At 40.0% G+C, this 19736-nt stretch overlaps 2 protein-coding genes across 2 annotated transcripts; both read left to right on the top strand.

Moving 5' to 3' along the window:
- The first annotated feature begins 475 nt into the window (after positions 1–475).
- lcat (lecithin-cholesterol acyltransferase) lies at positions 476–8927 on the top strand. Its single transcript, XM_046036582.1, has 8 exons — positions 476–540; positions 1132–1340; positions 3658–3814; positions 4272–4387; positions 4552–4647; positions 4826–5050; positions 5303–5498; positions 7976–8927. The coding sequence occupies exons 2-8, from the start codon at positions 1184–1186 to the stop codon at positions 8337–8339; spliced, it is 1311 nt and encodes a 436-aa protein (XP_045892538.1). The 5' UTR covers positions 476–540; positions 1132–1183; the 3' UTR covers positions 8340–8927.
- A 396-nt stretch (positions 8928–9323) lies between these two features.
- pla2g15 (phospholipase A2, group XV) lies at positions 9324–19377 on the top strand. The gene is made up of 7 exons (XM_046036583.1): positions 9324–9646; positions 11341–11497; positions 13260–13378; positions 13590–13688; positions 14915–15139; positions 17050–17162; positions 17331–19377. Exons 1-7 carry the CDS (start codon positions 9499–9501, stop codon positions 17730–17732), a joined length of 1263 nt encoding a protein of 420 aa, XP_045892539.1. The 5' UTR covers positions 9324–9498; the 3' UTR covers positions 17733–19377.
- The last annotated feature ends 359 nt before the right edge of the window (positions 19378–19736 follow it).

Raw genomic sequence — 19736 nt, forward strand, 5'->3', positions numbered from 1 at the left:
TGAAGTCTGTAACGTAGTTGCTACTCTGTATCCATGGTAACACCAAGACATGATGACGTTTTAACATGCTGCCTTCCAGGACTGTCTTAAATGCAGTAACTTGGATTGTCTTTTTTTTTAATAACGCCACTAATCCAACACAGCATATTCTGTGGCAGTAAGAAGTACCGTAGCAGTTTAAATGGTAGGCTACATTTAGGGGTTACAGAGCACAAAATGCATTAGTAACAACTGATACTTTAATTGTTACATAGAAATATCAACCTAAGGCATATTAATTCTGTAGGCTAACTTGGTGGAAACAAACTACCAACGTGTGGCTTTCTATGTGGCATACTATGTTATAATGGTGGGATAAATGTTATTGTTGCAAATTATTATTAATATTATCATATCCACACAGAAAAGCCTTTAAAAATGTGGAGTCCACGCGGGACCTGAATGTCGCACCACTTGTAGGCTACAGGAAAGTTCTCGCTGTCAGAGATTCACAGCTGGACTCTGCTGAGTGTAAAGTACAGTGGAAGCTTTACCTTTACAGTAAGTTATCCCATGCAAATATTTCACTACACTATTAAAGTGTAACACCATTAACTTAAATGATAGCCTACGGTATGACTTCATCGTTGTTTTAAATCGAAACTTTATGAAGGGAGGTGAAAATAATAGGCTACTTATAAGGTTATAACGCTTATGTGTATATTTATTTAAGAAAATAATAAATTTTACCTTTTATTTTGTCACAGAACAATTGTGTTCTCTTTTTGTCAATGCTCCATGTCAATCATTTAAGCCTAAATCCTGTTGTGTAAATAAACAGGCTACATGTGATTTGGAAGAATCAATAGGGCAATGTGTAACCATGGCCTACACGTTGTGTTTGTCCCTGTGCCTGCCTGTGTCTTGCATCCCTCTGTTCGCGTGAGTGTGCGCGCGTGGGCTGATGGCAGTTTGATTAATCATCCTTACTACATAGCCTACTGCAAACCAGGTGTTTCAGAGATTAAAAGAGGACAAACGTGCCATAACAGTATCCCCGCCCCTCTGCTGGCCAGGAGTGAATAGCTTCAGTAGGCCTAGGTCTGTATTATTCGCTTGTCTAACTTAAAGTTTTCTGGCCGCCGCCAGCAGCAGCAGCATACAAACCGATTCAAAGCCCGTCCTACAGCTGCTTGAAAGAAACATGGGACCCGCGGGACACCTCTGCTCGGTCCTGCTGGTTGTATTTTTGCTGGGCCTTCGTCACTCCTCAGGTTTCTGGATCGTCAACGTTGTCTTCCCGCCCAGCGCCAAACCCAGAGTAGGCCTACAAAGCAACATCACTCCACCACTCATTCTAGGTAAGTGTTATGGTTAATTTAGTCTTTAATACATGAAATTTAAACCTGTCTTTAAGGACTAATAAGGCTTGATTACCACAACACAACAGGGGGCCTGAAAGCTCCATACTCAGTGTTTCTGGTGTGTACTAATTTAATTGAAAATTTAAAGTGCAATAACAACTGACACCATAAAAGTTAGTTAAGTTAATAAAAAATTTAGGTGGCTTGTTATTTCAGTTTTGTACTGAGGGTACTTGTTGCATAGTCTGTCTGATTGATTAACTGACTGTTGTCTAGGCTATCAGTGAGGATCTACACTGTACTCTGTACATTTGACCCTGTATTTTACTTTTTTTGTTTGTTTCCTGCTTATCTAGGTCATACTAACATCTGATTCAGTGGTCATGCTCTTCATTGCCCCCCACACTCCAGCTGCAGTCTGTCTGAACTTACCATGAATTTGACACATATGCCTTTCTCGAAGTCTTGATTCCTTCTCCCTCTCATAATAATTCTCTCTTATGGCATGTCATTATCTCAGGTCTTCTACTTTTCTTTTGTTACATTGAGGTTTTAGTGAAATGTTGTTCTGTACAGTGTTATAGAGCTCCTTTGTTTTAGGTCACGGCCTAAAAAGGCATAAGATAGCAAGCTAGAAAGCTTGCATAAATAGGTTTTAAAATGTAGCTTGACAAGAGACCCAGAGTGAAACCCCTTAGTTTTATGAGACGCACGTTTTGCTCTTATTTGTTACTGGTCAGCAGGTGTCACTGATTGTATGGAAACAATTTGGTAGGCTAAAAAATAAGTTATTTTTGAGAAACTTTCTAACTGGTATCAGACGCTAAGAGCAACAATAAGACTTCGGACCAGTCTAAAATACCTTTGTGGAAGTGGCCCCAGCTCTGTCCTTCAGAGTAAGTCAACCAGGAATATGACTCTTATAGACCTTACAGGATCCAGTTCAGCCAAACTCTTTATGAGGATGTAGTGGTGCAAAGTTTTGCTCTGTCTATGACATCAAAACGCAGTAAAATAATGTGATATACAGTAAAAACATCTGCACAGCCTTCTTCATCTTCTTTACACATATATCAGGTGTATCAAGGTTTTTAATCAAGCTTGCTGTCTACTTTTCTGGGTCTTCCTCTGAAGACATCATGCAGCTCAGTATGTGTGACTGTTTGACATTGACGTGCAAAGTATAATATTAGTCAAAAATTAGGGGTTTTGTGTTCACTGCCCTTAATATGAATCAGATTTAGTTCATTTTAAGATGACACTACAGGACATTTTCTCTTCCAAACGCTTCTGACTCATTGTTTGCAGTCAAAAGGTCATTGTTCAGATAGGGATACACGCAGTCTGTCGCAGAGGAGGACAGCCAATCAAGTGTATGGGTTTCAGACCTATAATGGTTGCTATGACAAAATTACATTGTGACAAAAATAGATAGAGTACATTTTGTTCAAGGGCAAAAAGTGTAAAAGGTGGTTTTCCACATTCTGACAAGTTGAGAATTCACTTGCAAATATCTGATGAAACATGGAGAGGACCTGCTAGTCAAAACGTTTTTACCACTTCACTTATTTTGAAATCCACTGTAATGAGACACAAACCAATATACAATTACAATACAATTTTCTGTCTCTTTTTGGCCAGAATCTTCAGATTCAGTTATGAAATGAAGGAATGTTACAAAGGCACCAAAGTTGGGATTGTACACACTTTTATTATATTTATGTTTCCTACCTGCAGCTCCCAGGTATGCAGAGCAATTTCCCTGTTATGCAGTATTAGATGAAAATAAGACGTTCCAAATATATTATTTATATAAAAATAAAATGCATTTAAAGTCACACTAAGCAATATGTTTACATTAACAATAAATCAAATGCCTATGTGTAATGTGAAAGGTGTCAAATAGGGATGCACCCATGGGATTACCACCCAACTCTGCAGCTCTCCTCAGCTCTAAAGAGGATTTTAGCATCTTTCAGCTCATTGTTTTAGTTTCTGGACTGCAGACACTGGTTAATTTGACTTGTCGCTGCTTGCATATGTCCGCCAAAGAGAGAATTCCCCCTCTCAACTCTTCAAAGAGTTTCATTTCAATACTTTTTGGCCGTAAAGGAAAATCTGTCCAGAAAAAGCCATGAATCTGACTGTATGTAGCGGAACAATGTTTATTTTCTGTCCCCCTATTACATTCAGCTTCTTGCAACCCCTCAGATTACGACACCCAGGTCGGGAACCACTGACATACAGCATACGTAACCGTTCATAACCTTGCACTGTGATTCACTGATGTGTATATATGTGTTTGTGTGTCCAGTGCCAGGAAACTTGGGGAACCGTCTGGAAGCTAAGATAGACAAGCCCACACTTGTCCACTGGTTGTGCTACAAGAAAACTGAACACTGGTTCCCCCTGTGGATTGACCTCAACATGTTCATGCCTATCGGCGTAGACTGCTGGATTGATAACATTAGGTAACATTGACTGACTTTTAATCTCTGCATTGTGGCTGTATCACCATTCACATTCAAGCAACGTAATGACAAAGTTTTCTCTGTACCTTTGCTCTATAACTTTGCCACTGATGTTGTTGACAGATGTTGCTGCACATTTGGAAAATATTTCAGATCCTTGGCCTAAAGTTGAAGACATAAAGTCTTTCATGCCGTGTTTCACCGGTGTTCCCCTTCCTCTATTTTTTTATTATAGGAATGTTTACATTTTCTCTTCCGTTTTGTGATCTCCTTTCAAATTTCAATATTACTGTGTGTGATGAAGGGTTTAGGATTGTGTTACTCTGCTGCCAGTCTGGTCTAAGCACTCACTACCAGACAGAACCACAATATTGTTGTTGTTTTCCTGATATTATTAGGGTCACGCTAACGTTTTTGCCAAACTAGACTCACATGACTGTCTACATGTGTGCCCCAGACTTGTTTATAACAGAACGACTCGGCGGTCATCCAACTCACCTGGAGTGCAGGTGCGGGTGCCAGGATTTGGGCAGACATATCCCGTTGAATTTCTTGACTATAACAAGCTGGCAGGTGAGGGGATACATCTGTACTGTAGATTCTGTTATCTTTCCATGCATTTCTTTGTTGACAGAAATGCCAAAAGGTTTCATGAAAGCAATGATGTATAGGGTATAGGGTTCCTACACTAGATACTGTAATGAAATATCTTGAATACACTTTGTGTTTTTTTTCAGGTTATTTTCACACTATGCTGCAACATTTGGTCCAGATGGGCTACACCCGAAATGAGACAGTCCGAGGAGCACCGTACGATTGGAGATTAGCTCCTAGTAAGTAGCAAAACTACACATGCACCCTCACATCCACCCTCACACTGTAACTGGGCGAAGACTTTGCATTGAATATCTAGTACAATGTCATAACACACATTACGCATTACGCAAGTTAAACATGCTTTTAGTGAAGTTCCACTAGCCTGCTACCCTCCTGTCTACCATCCTCCCACAGATGAGAATGCAGAGTACTTCACTCAGCTGCAGGACCTGGTTGAGGAGATGTACAACCAGTACCAGCAGCCGGTTTACCTGCTGGGACACAGCATGGGCTGCCACTACGTCCTCTACTTCCTCAACCACCAGCCTCAGGCCTGGAAGGACAAGTACATCCGTGGCTTCATTTCCCTGGGAGCTCCATGGGGCGGTGCTGTTAAAGTACTTAGAGTCCTGGCGTCAGGTAATGGCAAAATACTTGGATCTGCACCTGGCACTGGCAATACAACAAAAACAATACTTATCTCTATTACTAACAACTTCACAGTGTTAACTTAGTGGAACATTAACACAACAATACGATTTGATTGATATTTTATATTTGATCCATTTAATCAAGAATATCCTGCAAAACTGTACATTGTTGCTTCTTTTATTTGCACCTGTAAGTGTGATTTATAACGCTCCTGTATTTTTGCATTACCAACCATTGTAGGTGAAAATGACGGCATCCCGATGATTTCCAACATCAAGATCCGCGAGGAGCAGAGGATGACAACAACTAATCCCTGGATGCTGCCATCTGTGGGAGCCTGGCCAAAGGACCACGTGTTCATCTCCACGCCGAAATTTAACTACACCAACCAGGACTACCAGCGCTTCTTCACAGACATCAACTTTGAGGACGGCTGGTAACTAACACCTTAATTGTTATTACACAGCCTTGGTTGACAAAAGCTGTGCTATTACCCACCTCAGTTTTAGATGTAATGTACTCCTGAATCAATCTAAAGCCTACTTCACACTACACGATTCTAAGCCCGATTTGCAGGGTGGAGAGCTCGGCGACCGTCAGGCTGCGATCAGGGGTATATCCCTCGGCGGTCGCCAGTTGTTATGTGTGAGCTACTCAACGGCGCATCAAAACGGCTCCCCGACACATTTCTGACACATCACATTTTACGTGATTTACGTTTTCTTGACAAAAACGTAGCATGGTTTGGAGAGATGGCAAGTTGTGTAGTCTGAACAGCACAGCAATCGTCCGATACTGAAAGTCTTGTAGTCTGCCCGTGCCTTAAATGACTCAAATGCATTACAGAAACATTTCCTAACTGCTTGTCCTAACTTAACTCAAGTTTCAAAGACAGGACCAATCCTATCTTCCTATTACGGAAGCAATACCTAAACTGGTGGCTGTGTCTTTTGTGTTTATTGCAGACCTAGTATCTTATCTTAACTTCCTAACTAGAACTGTAAACTAAATTTTTTAATCAGCACTCCTGTCCTGTCAGGCCTGTATCTATGTTGAGAATGCACAAGAGACTGTCTGTGTTTTTGACTTCTAACTTCACTTGTCCAATTTAAGCTACAGTTTTAGCTTTGATGAGTTGTAGGCATTAATTGTGTCGGTGGAGGAGAGGAACCTGACCTGTTTGGGAAGTTTTCTTCTGAATTATCAGCCAAGGATAACGATTTGAACGGACGTAGCACACCAATCAAATTCAAAATAAATTACCATTAATACATGGTCCGGGAAATTTACAGATTTATCATACAGTTTGAGTGTCCTTTCAATCATAATATTTCAGTGTTGATGTTGTTCCCCATCTTCATCGTAATTGCCATACAGAACAAAAAACAGTGGTGCTGGAGAATTTAGGACAGGGTCTATGCCATACTAACTTAGGAAATTCTTCAGTTAATGACGGTTGTGTAATAGTTAAATTCCTATCCTAAGATAAGATAGGATTTCATACTTATGAAGTTTCTGTTATGAATTTCAACGTGGTTGCATTTGCGTTGATACATTATTGTGAGGAATAGCAGTTACTGGAAATTTAAAGCCCCCATGTGTAGAATTTTCATGGGTTGAGAGCATCTTGAAAGTCATTTTGATGGCCACATTTTTGTTTGTGAAAATGTCTTATTCGACACGACCACTGGGAGATGCCAAAGTTACATATTACATTACAGTTTAAGTTGATATGGCAAATAGTTTTCTAGTTACACATCCAGCAGATACAGAGCAACATTAGCAGTCATTTAGAGTTGTAATTTTGGCAAATGTAGGTCCTATATTCACTTTAGTTCCATCTGCTTTGTCTCCACCAACTCCTGAGGGGAATATCTGGCTCTTTAGCTGCTAAATGTTCCACTGTGTTCACCAGCTAGTCACTAACTTTGACTGTCTGCCGTTTGGCAGTGAGCAGGTAGTGTACAGTGGGGTTTTAGGGCATTTTGCTTGCTTTGGCCATAAACTATACAAGGAGAATGAACTAGAGTGAACTGAAAATGTAAAGTTCCAGGCTGATTTGCGACTAAAACAATGAGCTTAAAGGGGTACTCTTCCACGATTTTACATATCAAAGTCTATTTACAGGTTTTGTGCAGTAGTGGCCATTAAAACAGTAATGATAATCACCGCAATATAATTTTCCTCACTGACAATATAACAAATCAATATATCGTCAATAAATGTTTGATTTAATTCATTTGAATCACAAACAAACTAGCACTTATTTTTTCAATTAAGATATTTATTGTGTTCAGGAAAAGGGACTGAAAAAAAGCTTTTACTTAATTTAACTCATAACATATTTGTTGAAAGAAATATTTTATCATAATTGTATTAATGTACCACAGACTTGTGAAGTGATGCACTGTTTGGCATAAAGTATTTGTCATGTTCTGACCGTAAGGAATAGTTTAACCACACAATTAACCACCTGGTTCCTTGAATTTTCACTCAGGAGCAAAAATCAGCATTTAAACTTGACACTTATCGTGATAATAATAAATATTGAATGGTATGAATTTTTTTTATCGTGATAACATTTTTGGCAATATTGCCCAGCCCTACTAGTACATTATGTTAAAAAAATTGCTGTCAAAAGGCTTTTCACTAAAAGAGGGAGATGTATGAAATCTAATAAATGTCCTCAGTCGGATGGTTGGAGCTTGTGTGAGTTTTAAATAAGTGAGCTTACCAGACCTCTGTTGCCCTCTCCTCATCTCTGCTACTGCTTCTCTAAGGTGTTCATCAATACAAACAACCCCGTTCACAAGTAGTCATGTGAACTATTATTAATGTAAAAATATTAATTATTACAGCTGTAAAGTTTTGGTTCTTGTACCACTCTATCCCTTATCCTCTTGTTGGTTTCAGGCACATGTGGGAGGACACCAAGAACCTCACGGGTGATCTCCACCCACCCGGTGTTGAGGTGTGGTGCATGTATGGCGTGGGGCTTCCAACTCCAGTAACATACATTTATGACGAGGACTTTCCTGACGTGGACCCAGTGGACTTTGTTTATGCCGACGGGGATGACACAGTGGACAGCTTTAGCATGAGACTTTGCAAACGTTGGGTGGGACAGCAGGACAAACCCGTTCATGTTACAGAGTACCGAGGGCTGGCCCACCTGAATATAGTGTTCCACGAAAAGGTGCTCAGCTTAATCCAGCATATCCTGGAGGGCAGATCGGAGACGCCCAGAGAGGTTGACGTCCGATCTGGAACTGACTAGCAGACAACAGCATGTAAGAGTTAAAAAAAACAAAAACACATGGAGTGCTGGATTTTTACATAACATACAAGTTTGTCCAGCTGTTTGTTCAGCAAAAAAAACACATCCCACATAGCTCCAACATTTATTAACAACCCCTCTTAGCTCAAGTAAGTGCAACAGTTCCAAAACAATATGAACTTGCAAGTAATATAACCCTGACCCCCCTCCACCCAACCATGACACCCTTATCTAAACTGAAGGAGAATAACTTGCAGTATGGCTTTGACTCTGATCTGTTTATTTCTATTTCCAAGCTGTGTATTTTGTTGTATCCCCATTGGATGTGATGGTGATCATGATGAGACTTACAGTGGGTAATCATGGTATACATAATTATCACCATAATGACAAACATAAGAGTGATTTCTTTTTGTGATGGTTCATAATGTAGATTCACCAGGTTTTCGTCAGGCATAGACAGGTCTTGTAACATATATCTTTACAAAAGTACACAATTGTGCTTTGTTTACTTTTGATGTATGATGAAATAATCATCACATCATTTTTTTGTGCGCGCACACACACACACACACACACACACACACACACACACACACACACACAAAGTAACACAGTCATATTCTGTATAAAAATATAAAAAAATGTTTTTATGGTGTGTGATGTCACTGTAATATTTGGATTTTTGTTTAGATATCTGTATAAAATATTTAAAAAAATAATTATAAGATAACATTTTGCTCAGGCTAATATACCTTAGATTATACACTACATTAAACTAATGTTGTGAATTGACAGGGATATTATATACTGTCGTGTAAACATGCCAAATGTGTTTGAATGTTTCAATTTACAATAAAGCATCTAATGTCACAAGTCACTTGTGTGAAATGAGGAATTTAGATCCAGTACAAACAAACCACACAAACCGATTACATCTGCAGTCGATGACTTTTGACTTGAAGTTACGTCTCCGGGTGGATTGCTCTGTAATGCGGACCTCGTGATCAACACCTTCTTATTGACTGATCATCGTCAATAGCCACATTCTGGTAAATCTGATCAGAGGGCTTGAACAGCTAACCAGAAAAACGCCGCTGAACATCTACGCGCACCGAATAAGCGACCATGACCGCTTGGCTATGAGACATCGGGAGCCATGGCGGCTTGGCACCGGATAACCGCCCTCTCTTCGCTGCTCCAAGTCGGGGTGTTGTTGCTGTTATCGGCTCCGAGCAGCGGAAGACCGTTGGAGAAATGTGCCGGCGACAAGTCTTGCATGTCCCCGAGACCCCCCGTGGTCCTCAGTAAGTGTTCACAAAAGTGTTTTACAGTGTTAGTATAGCCTTGTTGTTCACCTTAATATCTGTTGCCAGCTCGTAAACAGCTTTCGCCAGTGAGCGATATTCAAGATAGGCCAAACTCCATTCAAAATTAAAACGATGTAATATCTTCTTGATTGTCACAAATGTTTTATATAAAGCTTAAAGTAAGATTAAACGCGTTTCAAATTACTTGTAGGTCAATCTCGAATTCGGCTAGCACATATTCATTCAATTTGTATATATGTCGATTAAAGTTCCACTTTTGTAAATGTTTGGCCTGCCGGTGGTTTTATAAACATTATCTCCTCTCACCAAAACACTCGTCAGAGAGAGCGATGTGTACCATGGAGCATGTCGAAATTTATTTAATAAAATGCAATTTTGAGTATTATGTCTGTAACGTTATCCCATCGATTCTGAAAATGTCTTTAGTGATTGTTGGAGGGGGATTTAATTTTGCTTTTAAGGAAGGCGTGCTAGCATTGCCAAATTTGTGAACGGAGTTTGGCTGGACGTTGTTATGGAAAGGGACTCCTGTATCGTGGAATATTGGAAAAAACGCACCCATCACCACCCTAATGTTGACATGTATTTGCGAGATTTAGTGAACATTTAAACCTCTTTTGTCTGCAAAGATGCTGCAAGTTGTTATTTTGTGCTTGTGTGTGTTTGTTAAGGTTGATTGTTTACAGTGAACTCAGTCCCCTGATCATATGACTGAGCTGGAACAGAATATGTGTCTCCAGCACCACAGTCAGTACAATTCTCATGATACTGAGGAAGTTTCTTTCTAGACTTGGTTAAATGCGTTAATCCTTAGGTTTGTAACTAGTATGTAAAATTAAATTCCTAATCAAGGTTAAGAGCCATAACTTAACACCGATTGCCAGGTTAAATGTCTACAATTCCTCTCATTCTCCCACTCCATAATCAAAGGGTCTGAGGTTTAGAGCAATCTTATCAGTGTTTGGCCAAGTTACAACCATGGCCTCTGTCTGTCTACATGAGTGTGTGATAAGAGCTTGACCCACAGTGATCTCATGCTGTTAGTTTGTGCTTGTGGTTAAGAGTAGAATATTACACTTGTAACTGTGTTTGGCTTCTGTAATGTTAATAATGTTCTGTAATGGCAGTGAGGCAACCAGAAGGGCCTGTTCAACTACGTAAATATTTCAGGACAGGTTTGCTGCAGCGGCACAAAAACAACAACAACAAGCAAAAAATATACCCTTTTTTTGTAGTAGTGAATATTCATCAAATTGGCATTTGCTACATGGCATCTATTATAATAATTGGCCTCATAGGTGAGTATACATTATTATACATTACAGTATACATGGACTGTTGCGCAATGTTTAGTGCATGTTGTTTGAACATGCGCCAAGGTGGAAAGAAAGAAGGAGAAAAACAGCAAATCAATTAAGCTCCCTGCCTAGTCTCATTTCAAGTTGAATTACTGATAACTGACAACAGCTGTATACATTAGAAATATGTTTCACAGTCTGGAAACAGGGTACAGATGAGCCAATCATTGAAGAGCAATGTGTTTCTGCCATTGGCCTTTATTATACTGTCTAACCACATTAACAGTAATAACTGCAAAACCTTTTATATAATTTTGAACAACCTTGCGGTGACAGTGACATTGACGTAACCGGTAACGTTGCTCGTTTCAGTTCCGGGGGATTTGGGGAACCAGTTGGAGGCGAAGCTGGATAAACCCAGTGTGGTCCATTACATCTGCTATAAGAAGACTGAGGACTTCTTCACTCTGTGGCTCAACCTGGAGCTGCTGGTCCCTGTAGCCATAGACTGTTGGATAGACAACATGAGGTATGATGTGGATTGGTCTGTGTGTGGACCAAACATTCCCTTTACATTCAAACAGTAAGTCTTTGATGAATAGATCTACCTCACCAAAATGACTTTTCCCCCAGTAAAAGGTTTGTTGATGTCAGTTTTGACTAGTATCATGTGATGATTAGCTTGGTGTTTTTCACCACATAGGTTACAACAGTTTGCCTTTGTTGTGGGGAACAAACAAGTTTTGTGAAAACATATCATGGTGCAAATTCCATAACTGCCAGCTGTCAATAGGATAAGGGAGTAGGTAGGTGGGTTCGACGACCTGGTTTACGTTTTGTGAACAGTTATCAACCTAAACTGGATAAACTAGCCTTCCATTTATCAACGAGGCATGGAAGGAAACGTGAGATAGCATCCCTTTTAATGTCTCCATCAGCCTTCAGCTAAAAAAAACACTTGTCAGATACTGAGTGAGCCTAAATGGGCAATTCAACTTGTATGAGACATTTTGTTAGGGAACAAAATCCTGTAATTTTATATTGTTGTTTATATATTTAGACATTACTGTGAACTACAGTATCTCAAAATCACAAATTTGCCGTGATGCAATCGGAGAGACATTTTGCAACAATTATTGCTCTGTGGCTCTACTAATCAAGGCTAACATGATGTTAAAATGATGATTAAATGACGCTTTTAGTTCTTAATTTCTTAAACTGCGGTTAGAGGATTGATTTGTTAATCCTGGACTAAGCCATCTTGACTAACAGTGTGCTCTTATTTTGAAATAAAGACAACATGAGTAGAGAGTGGAAATCCATGATCAACAGTCATGTAACTGATCATATGATTATACTTGTGACTGGCTGTCATCACACTGTGGCTACATGCTGCACGTTGTGTGTTTTAATTTATTTTTTTTATACAGGTGTACGATAGCTCATTTAAAGGTCAGGATTCACCTTAAATGTAAAGCTGTCTAAACGCAGAGATGAAATTGTATGACCACTTCTCAGCAAAGTGAGTTCAGTTATCCATCCATCGTCAACCGCTTATCCTGCGTAGAGGGTCGCAGGGCTGGAGCCAGTCTCAGCTGACATGGTACACCCTGGACATGTCGTTAATGAGTTCAGATATCCAATTTAAATAACTTACCTATAATTTATAAACTGTCTAAGTGTATACAGCACTTATGATCCAGTCTTATTGATCCAGCATACTGTGAATAAGGTGCCTTGGGGCTAAATGCTAGGTTGTGTAAATTCTGCTGAACCACTATGTCCACAGGTGAGATAGACAGGATATTTTATAAATGCTTAAACATGGTGAACACAGTAGAGATGACTGACACCTGAGAGTTATGCTACAGTTATTTTGTTTTTTTTCTTCTGCATCAGGCTAAATAGACAGTACAGGCAGGTGTATCTGTCTGAGAGACTGACAGTTTCAGTGAGATAATTTCAATACATTCCCGTAAATGAGAAATGAGTTGTAACCCCTTCAAATTAAACAAAAATAATGCTGATTAGACTTGCACTATTTTAGAAAATAACCTCCAATCCAGTTCTAGTACTTATCTAGCAATTGCATTTTAGTGGGGGGGGGGGGGGACACTTTTTTTCTCACATCCTCATGGGGTTTAAAAAAAACTGAGTTGGGAAAGTTGTTGTCACACATAACTCACAAGGTGGTAGAACGATGGTGATTTAAAATAGTAAAATGTATTTGTGAGTGTGTGTTCACCACAGATGCAGAACTGACACTGATTTGGTTTTTTGTGTGTGCGCAGGCTGATCTACAACAGGTCCACTCACACGACCTCGTCCCCACCGGGTGTGGACATCCGTGTCCCGGGGTTCGGACAGACATTTTCCGTAGAGTATCTGGACCCCAGCAAACACTCTGTGGGTGAGTTGAAGGTCCAAAACCAAGCTGTTCTTTAGAGACGGGAGAACTGGGCAAAAAATCCTTCGTTTCCAAAGTTGTCGTCACTCTGAAGGTTTAAATGGGTCCTCATAAAGATAGACGAGCAAGAATCAGAGAATTGCTTTTGTCGCTGCTCATGTTTTGAGAGTGAAATGTTTGATGCTTTATTTTCTTATTGTCTTGTGTTTCCTAGGCATGTATTTCTTTAGTATAGTCCAGGCACTGGTAGACTGGGGCTACACCAGAGATGTTGATGTCAGAGCAGCTCCATATGATTGGAGGAAAGCCCCCAGTAAGCAGACACACACACACACACACACACACACACACACCCAGGTATACAAAAAAGATGACTTCGTCTTAATCCATTAATGATCAACCCTCACCTATTAAAACCTGAAATCCACATTTTCATTCTTAATGTTTTCACAAGTCTTGTGAGTTGATCACACTACAGCACGTGAGACTATTTTGATTGTCAGTGTCGGCGACTTGGTGCAACATGAGTGCAAGAGCCATTTTGGCACATTTAGTGATTTGCTAAATTGTTGTTAAAAATCACATGCTTTATGTTCCCGGGTCTTCTTTGTGTTTTTGATATTGTGTTTTTGTAACTAAATTGTGTAACTTTCGTAACCACACGGTTGGGTGAGTAATTTTGCTGCGCATGGGCAGTACGAAAAAAGGAACACGTGAGAGGTTACGAGAGATCTGCAAGAGCCACGGATCATAACTAGTTTTTGACCATGTTTTGCAAAATAGGTTTGAGTAAATTTTGGTGGACTGCACTTGGCTGGTAATGGACCAGGCCTTTTGTAAACTCTGGATTAAAAGCTACACTCAAACCTTTTCTTGACTCTTTATATTAGGACACATGTAAGTGAGCACATCCTTCTAAACAGTGTTCCTTCCAGTCATGGAATTGTTGGGCAGTGAACCACAGACTGTGTAAAACATGGACGTGGTCTCCGTGACATCACCCATAGGTTTCTGAAGAGGCGTTGTGAATCTTAATGTGGGAGGCTCCGGACACCGCCAACTTGGCAGTAACTGATTCTGGTTAATCCACAAATGGGCAAAGAGGTGCAGCTGAGGCGGTCTGAATGAAGCCTAGCGGCTGGCCACCTGTTACGGCACCCACCTGTAATTATGCTATAAGTTTAAACCTTCATATAATTCAAATGGTGGAGTTGTATAAAAAAATCACCCACCGTACAGTCGTCATGAATGGGAAAATTATGGCATTTTGAGTCTATGGGGATTAATTCGCTTTTGGAGACTGTATATAAAAAGGTTGCCACTTGCACTGAAGTCAAAATAAACGGGAGTAAATAACCTTTGGAAGTGTGAGAAATGTTACTCCTCAGGCCACATTTTTCAACTGGTCCAAACCAGGAAGGAACAAACATTCAGTCTTTGAAGTGGCCACAATTTAACTTAATAATAGAAAACGAGGGAATTTCACAGAAGGGCCAGTGGAGGAACTTTAACTAATCTTGTTCTTTTCTCCTTCATCAGATGAGAATAAAAAGTATTTCCTGGCACTACAGATTATGATTGAGGACATGGCGAAGGCGGCTGGCGGGCCCGTGGTGCTCATCGCTCACAGCATGGGCAACATGTACACCTTGTACTTCCTCAATCAGCAGCCACAGGCCTGGAAAGACAAATACATTAAAGCTTTTGTCTCTCTGGGACCACCATGGGCTGGGGTGGCCAAGACCCTCCGCGTGGTCACATCTGGTAAGAGGTCTAACACATTATGCATTATGTTTTGTAGAAGACGAGAACCGCTTGCTCCCTGTCTTCCCAGGAAAAGTCCAGAATGAACAGAGGAAAAAGAAGAGGGCACAACATACACTATAACTTTACAAAAAGATTTCTAATAAAATGAAAACCCAAAATATATTATATAACATAAAGAAATAGTCAAGCATGTACCCACATAGGTCCTGAAGTAGAGAAAGAAAGCATTAGCAGGGTCTTTCTTGCAGAGTGGTCTCTGTGTCATTGTAACACAATCAACAGAGCTACAAAAAGCTCCACACTAGCCGTCATGGACTCAGTAGTACACTCTACTCTAGCAGCACAAGCCAGACAGCAGCCCGGTCACACACATGCTTCAACAAGCGTCTCTTTTAGTTTGCACATTTATACATGAAATAAATAAAACTTTAGCTCCAAAATGTAAAAATATCAAATATAAAAAAAGAGCAGCAGCAACACATACATTTCCTAAAATGAAGCAGCTGTTTAAACAGAGAAAGGAAAATTTACCACTTCCACATTAGAACATTACTAAATATTTACACCTACTAGCTTCAAGGTGTAACTGTCATGTAGCTAAATGAACCAACTGACAAAGCTAACATCTGCCTGCTAGTAGAGGAGCCCCTTTTAGATTGAAGAGTAAAAAAGATATAACACAATATGGTCGACACATTCTATTCAATCATGTCAAATAATATTTGATTAAAAAAATATATTTAAATTGCACTGAAACACACATTTCTCCTTGTATGCATACATAAATGATAATAGCTACATTTGCAAAAGATTGGCCTGTATATTAACTGTATTAACCCCTAAAAGTGTTATATTTGTAAGTTATGTTACAGATTGTGATGCTACAGGTACTTCCTCATTACATGGTAAATCGTTTTTGATGGGACAGAGCTACAGATGTTTCCCAGCAACCAATGTACACATAACTTGTGGAAGATGAATTCACAGATAGTAGGTGAAGCCCACTTCGTTAGTTTTACCTGTACCCTTCAAAATAGAAGTCTCTGCTAAATCCATTCCAATCCAGTCCAAGATTTTCCAAAAATATATAATGCCGTCTTTATAGTTTTAAAAGTGCAACAGCGTAACCACTACTACACATTGAGAAACCTACTATTTAGACATTGCTCTGGTGTCAGAGCTTCGTTCTGGGATGGTAGGACTGGTCTGGGGCTTAAACAAAATACGGATATTCCATCCTGTCTAATGAAGACATTGTACATTTGTTTTATTTCTCCAAAAATATATCCGCTCTCTCATGAGGTCAGTGCTGGGAAACAAACCCTGAGTGCTAAATCCCATCAGTGAGTGAACGGTCCTCTGAGACCATCTCACTAATGCTAGTTAAGTGTGCTTCAGTTAAGCCTTTTTGACCTTTAGTCCATTGCTATTTGCCACTCAAGAAATCTTTACTTATGTGCAGTTTAGTCCTGGCACATTGCGTCTGTGTCATAGTCCTTCAGATTTTCAAACATCAGTTGTCTTTTGCAGCTATCAAAGTTGATGAGTGCTGTTTTTAAATGATTTCATGGGAACAGGGTGTGGAATAACCCCAACGATGTCCCAGCAACTATTGTCATCCACCCTTTCTTCCTCTGCTCGATTACTTCATAACTGCTCAGACCAAATTGCATAAAAGACAGTTCCATCAGATCCTGTTAGAAAAAAATGTTTCACATTTACCAACACACTCAGGTTTAAGTAATACCGTGTAGTACAGAATACTGTATGTTTGCACGTCATGTGTTTCAGGTGTGTCTCCCGCAAGGCCACACAATGAAACTCCTCGTTGGTTTTTTCGGTCTATGGCTGGAAATTCTCAGCACAGTTTCAGTTCTCTCTGAATAGTTTCTTTTCTCTACCTACAGGTGACAATGACAACATCCCAGTGATTAGCCCGTTGAAGATTCGCTCCCAGCAGCGTTCTGCTATTTCCACCTCATGGCTGCTCCCTTATGCTCACTCCTGGCCCAAAGATCAGGTGTGTGTGTGTGTGTGTGTGTGTGTGTAGATGGGCCTTTTCTGTCCTGCCAGGTAGACACTATTAATTGGTAGTGACAAACCCACAGAGAATTTTCCATTTTAGCATTTGGTAGAAGTAACTCAATTAAACAACTGAGAAACAATTTTTTATCCAATCCGCCACTAGGTTTTGGTGAAGACACCCGCCGCCAACTACACTGTGCTGGACTATAAGCGCTTCTACTCGGACATCGGTTTTGAGGACGGCTGGCTGATGCGGCAGGACACGGAGACACTGGTGGCCGACCTCACGCCCCCCGGCGTGGCCGTCCACTGCTTGTTTGGCAGCGGCATCCCCACGTCCCAGGCCTTCCAGTACTCCGACAAGTTCCCCGATGTGGAGCCCACGGTGGTGTACGGCGACGGGGACGGGACAGTGAACCTGCTGAGCGCCGTCCAATGCAGGAGGTGGGTAGGAAAGCAGAAACAGCCTGTGACGTTGAAAGAGCTCCCAGGGAACGAACATGTGAACATGTTGCTGAACATCACAACCGTGGCTTACATCAAGACTGTGCTCTTCTCACCGTAATGCTGGCAGAAACCCAGGGGCTGGCTTTTCTCTCTCTCTCTCTCACACTCACACTCACACTCACACACACACACACACACACAGAGCCACATGAAGGGCAGACAGGGACCCCTTCATACCTCGCCTGTCTCTGAACCCGACTACCAAAATATTACCATGCACATTGCAGAAAGGCAAAACTTACATTTTGTAGTACAATTGCAGAATTGAAGTTTTAAATTAATTTTATAGCTGTAATTATACAATAATTATGTTAATGTCAGCTTACTGTTGAGTTATCCTAAATACAGTGACTTTTATATATGTCTCAGCGTGTAACGGAGCGGAAGATTTTACCTACCAAATCCATGTTATGATAAAGAACGTGTGTATGTCCAAGTGAAAAAACAGGGATATACTGTATGTGCCACTTTCTGATTTATTAATCAAAGTCTGATCTTTTTATCAATGTTGTGAAAGAGATTTCAGAAGTCCTTTGACTCTAATGTTGTTAGGCAAATGGTAATGCACATATTGTGTTTGTATCTTTCTCAGTGTAGCAGGTCACATGTTTCAGTCCTTTGTATATGTTCAAATGAGTTAAGAGACTTAAGTAGACTTTTTTTTTTTTTTTTTTGCATGCAGCCAAGCTGTAAGTCCCTGGTGGTTTGAGGGCTTTGTTTTTATTGTGTTAATCATATTACACTGGAACCATACCTGGGATATGGATGTTGATTTTTCACTACATCTCAGGTCTTAATCAATGAAAGGAGTTGGGCCCATTAATTGTGGTGGTTCTGTTCATTGATGAAGACCATGAGACGCAGATAAAAAAGATTAACAAGTGGACCTCGAGTTAAGATTTTTATTTTTATTTTGTTCTGAAGAAATGCACCGTTTGACTCAACAGTGAAACAAAAAGATCTAAACCCAGGGTCCAATTACTAGCTTTTCCCCCAGTGCTTTTCAATGCATCTCATGTTCTTCATCAATGAGTGGAGTTTGCTCAGTGAAGATACCTCAGTTGTACTGTCCCAAGATCCAATGATGAAGAGCTTAAGGTATAGATGAGAGCACCAGAAAATCTAGTAGGAGGCACTTATTTTGTCAAGTGAGAGCTTACAAGCTCAAATCCATTCTGCTCCAGTTGTTTGCTTTCTAATTGGCTGTATGTGACAAACGGAAAGCAAACAGCCAAATTAGTGACATGTTTTTTTTTTTTTGTTTTTTTTTAACTGACAGAATCAAATTAAATTATGTGTAAAATTAAACTATCCACTATTACTATATCTTCACTTTCCATATTCTATAAAATTGATTTTAATGGCCCAGGTTTGGTTTGAGCCAGGTGGCTGATTGGGGCACATATCTGGATGTTTGGTTTTTTTATAATATAAATCTGAATTTTTCATCACTGTTTATTTGCTATATTTTCATTCATGACTTTTTAATTCCTTGGTCTTTCTGTTTAGACAGAGTTTAAAAACGTGCCTCCCTGTCCTTGTGGTCATGCAGTCAGAAACTCTCTGACCCGAGTGATTGTACTGTGCCATGCAGGCCTCACTGGGCCAGACCAAGATCATATAACTAATTATAATATCTGCTGTGAACTATCATACATGTATCAGCAACGTGTTGCCTTCAATAGAGTAAATCTTTCAAATAATACAGCCAGCCATTGCCTTTTCTTTGTGCAGTAAATCCTGGTAAACTTTCCACACGGTTTAGAAATACCTCTTTATTTTTGCACTCTAGGACAGGTGTGTCTCTGAATAAGTTTTCCTTAATAGATGGAGATAGAGCGATTTGTCATCTGGAAGTTAATTCTGTGTACTACATAGATGTTGAATGGGGTGTTGACTTTCCAGTCATTTTTACTGTATTAAATGAAGACTCCTTCTGTGTTCAGATAAATGGCAAGATATGACTGTGTTGGAACCACAGTGAGGTTTCGATGCCAATTAAGTCCAACTTCCTTTCAAATGTGCTGCTTCTCACACATGCGTCACGTCAACCTTTCTGAAC

Source organism: Micropterus dolomieu, linkage group LG22, assembly GCF_021292245.1.
Source record: "Micropterus dolomieu isolate WLL.071019.BEF.003 ecotype Adirondacks linkage group LG22, ASM2129224v1, whole genome shotgun sequence".
Lineage (NCBI taxonomy): Eukaryota > Metazoa > Chordata > Actinopteri > Centrarchiformes > Centrarchidae > Micropterus > Micropterus dolomieu.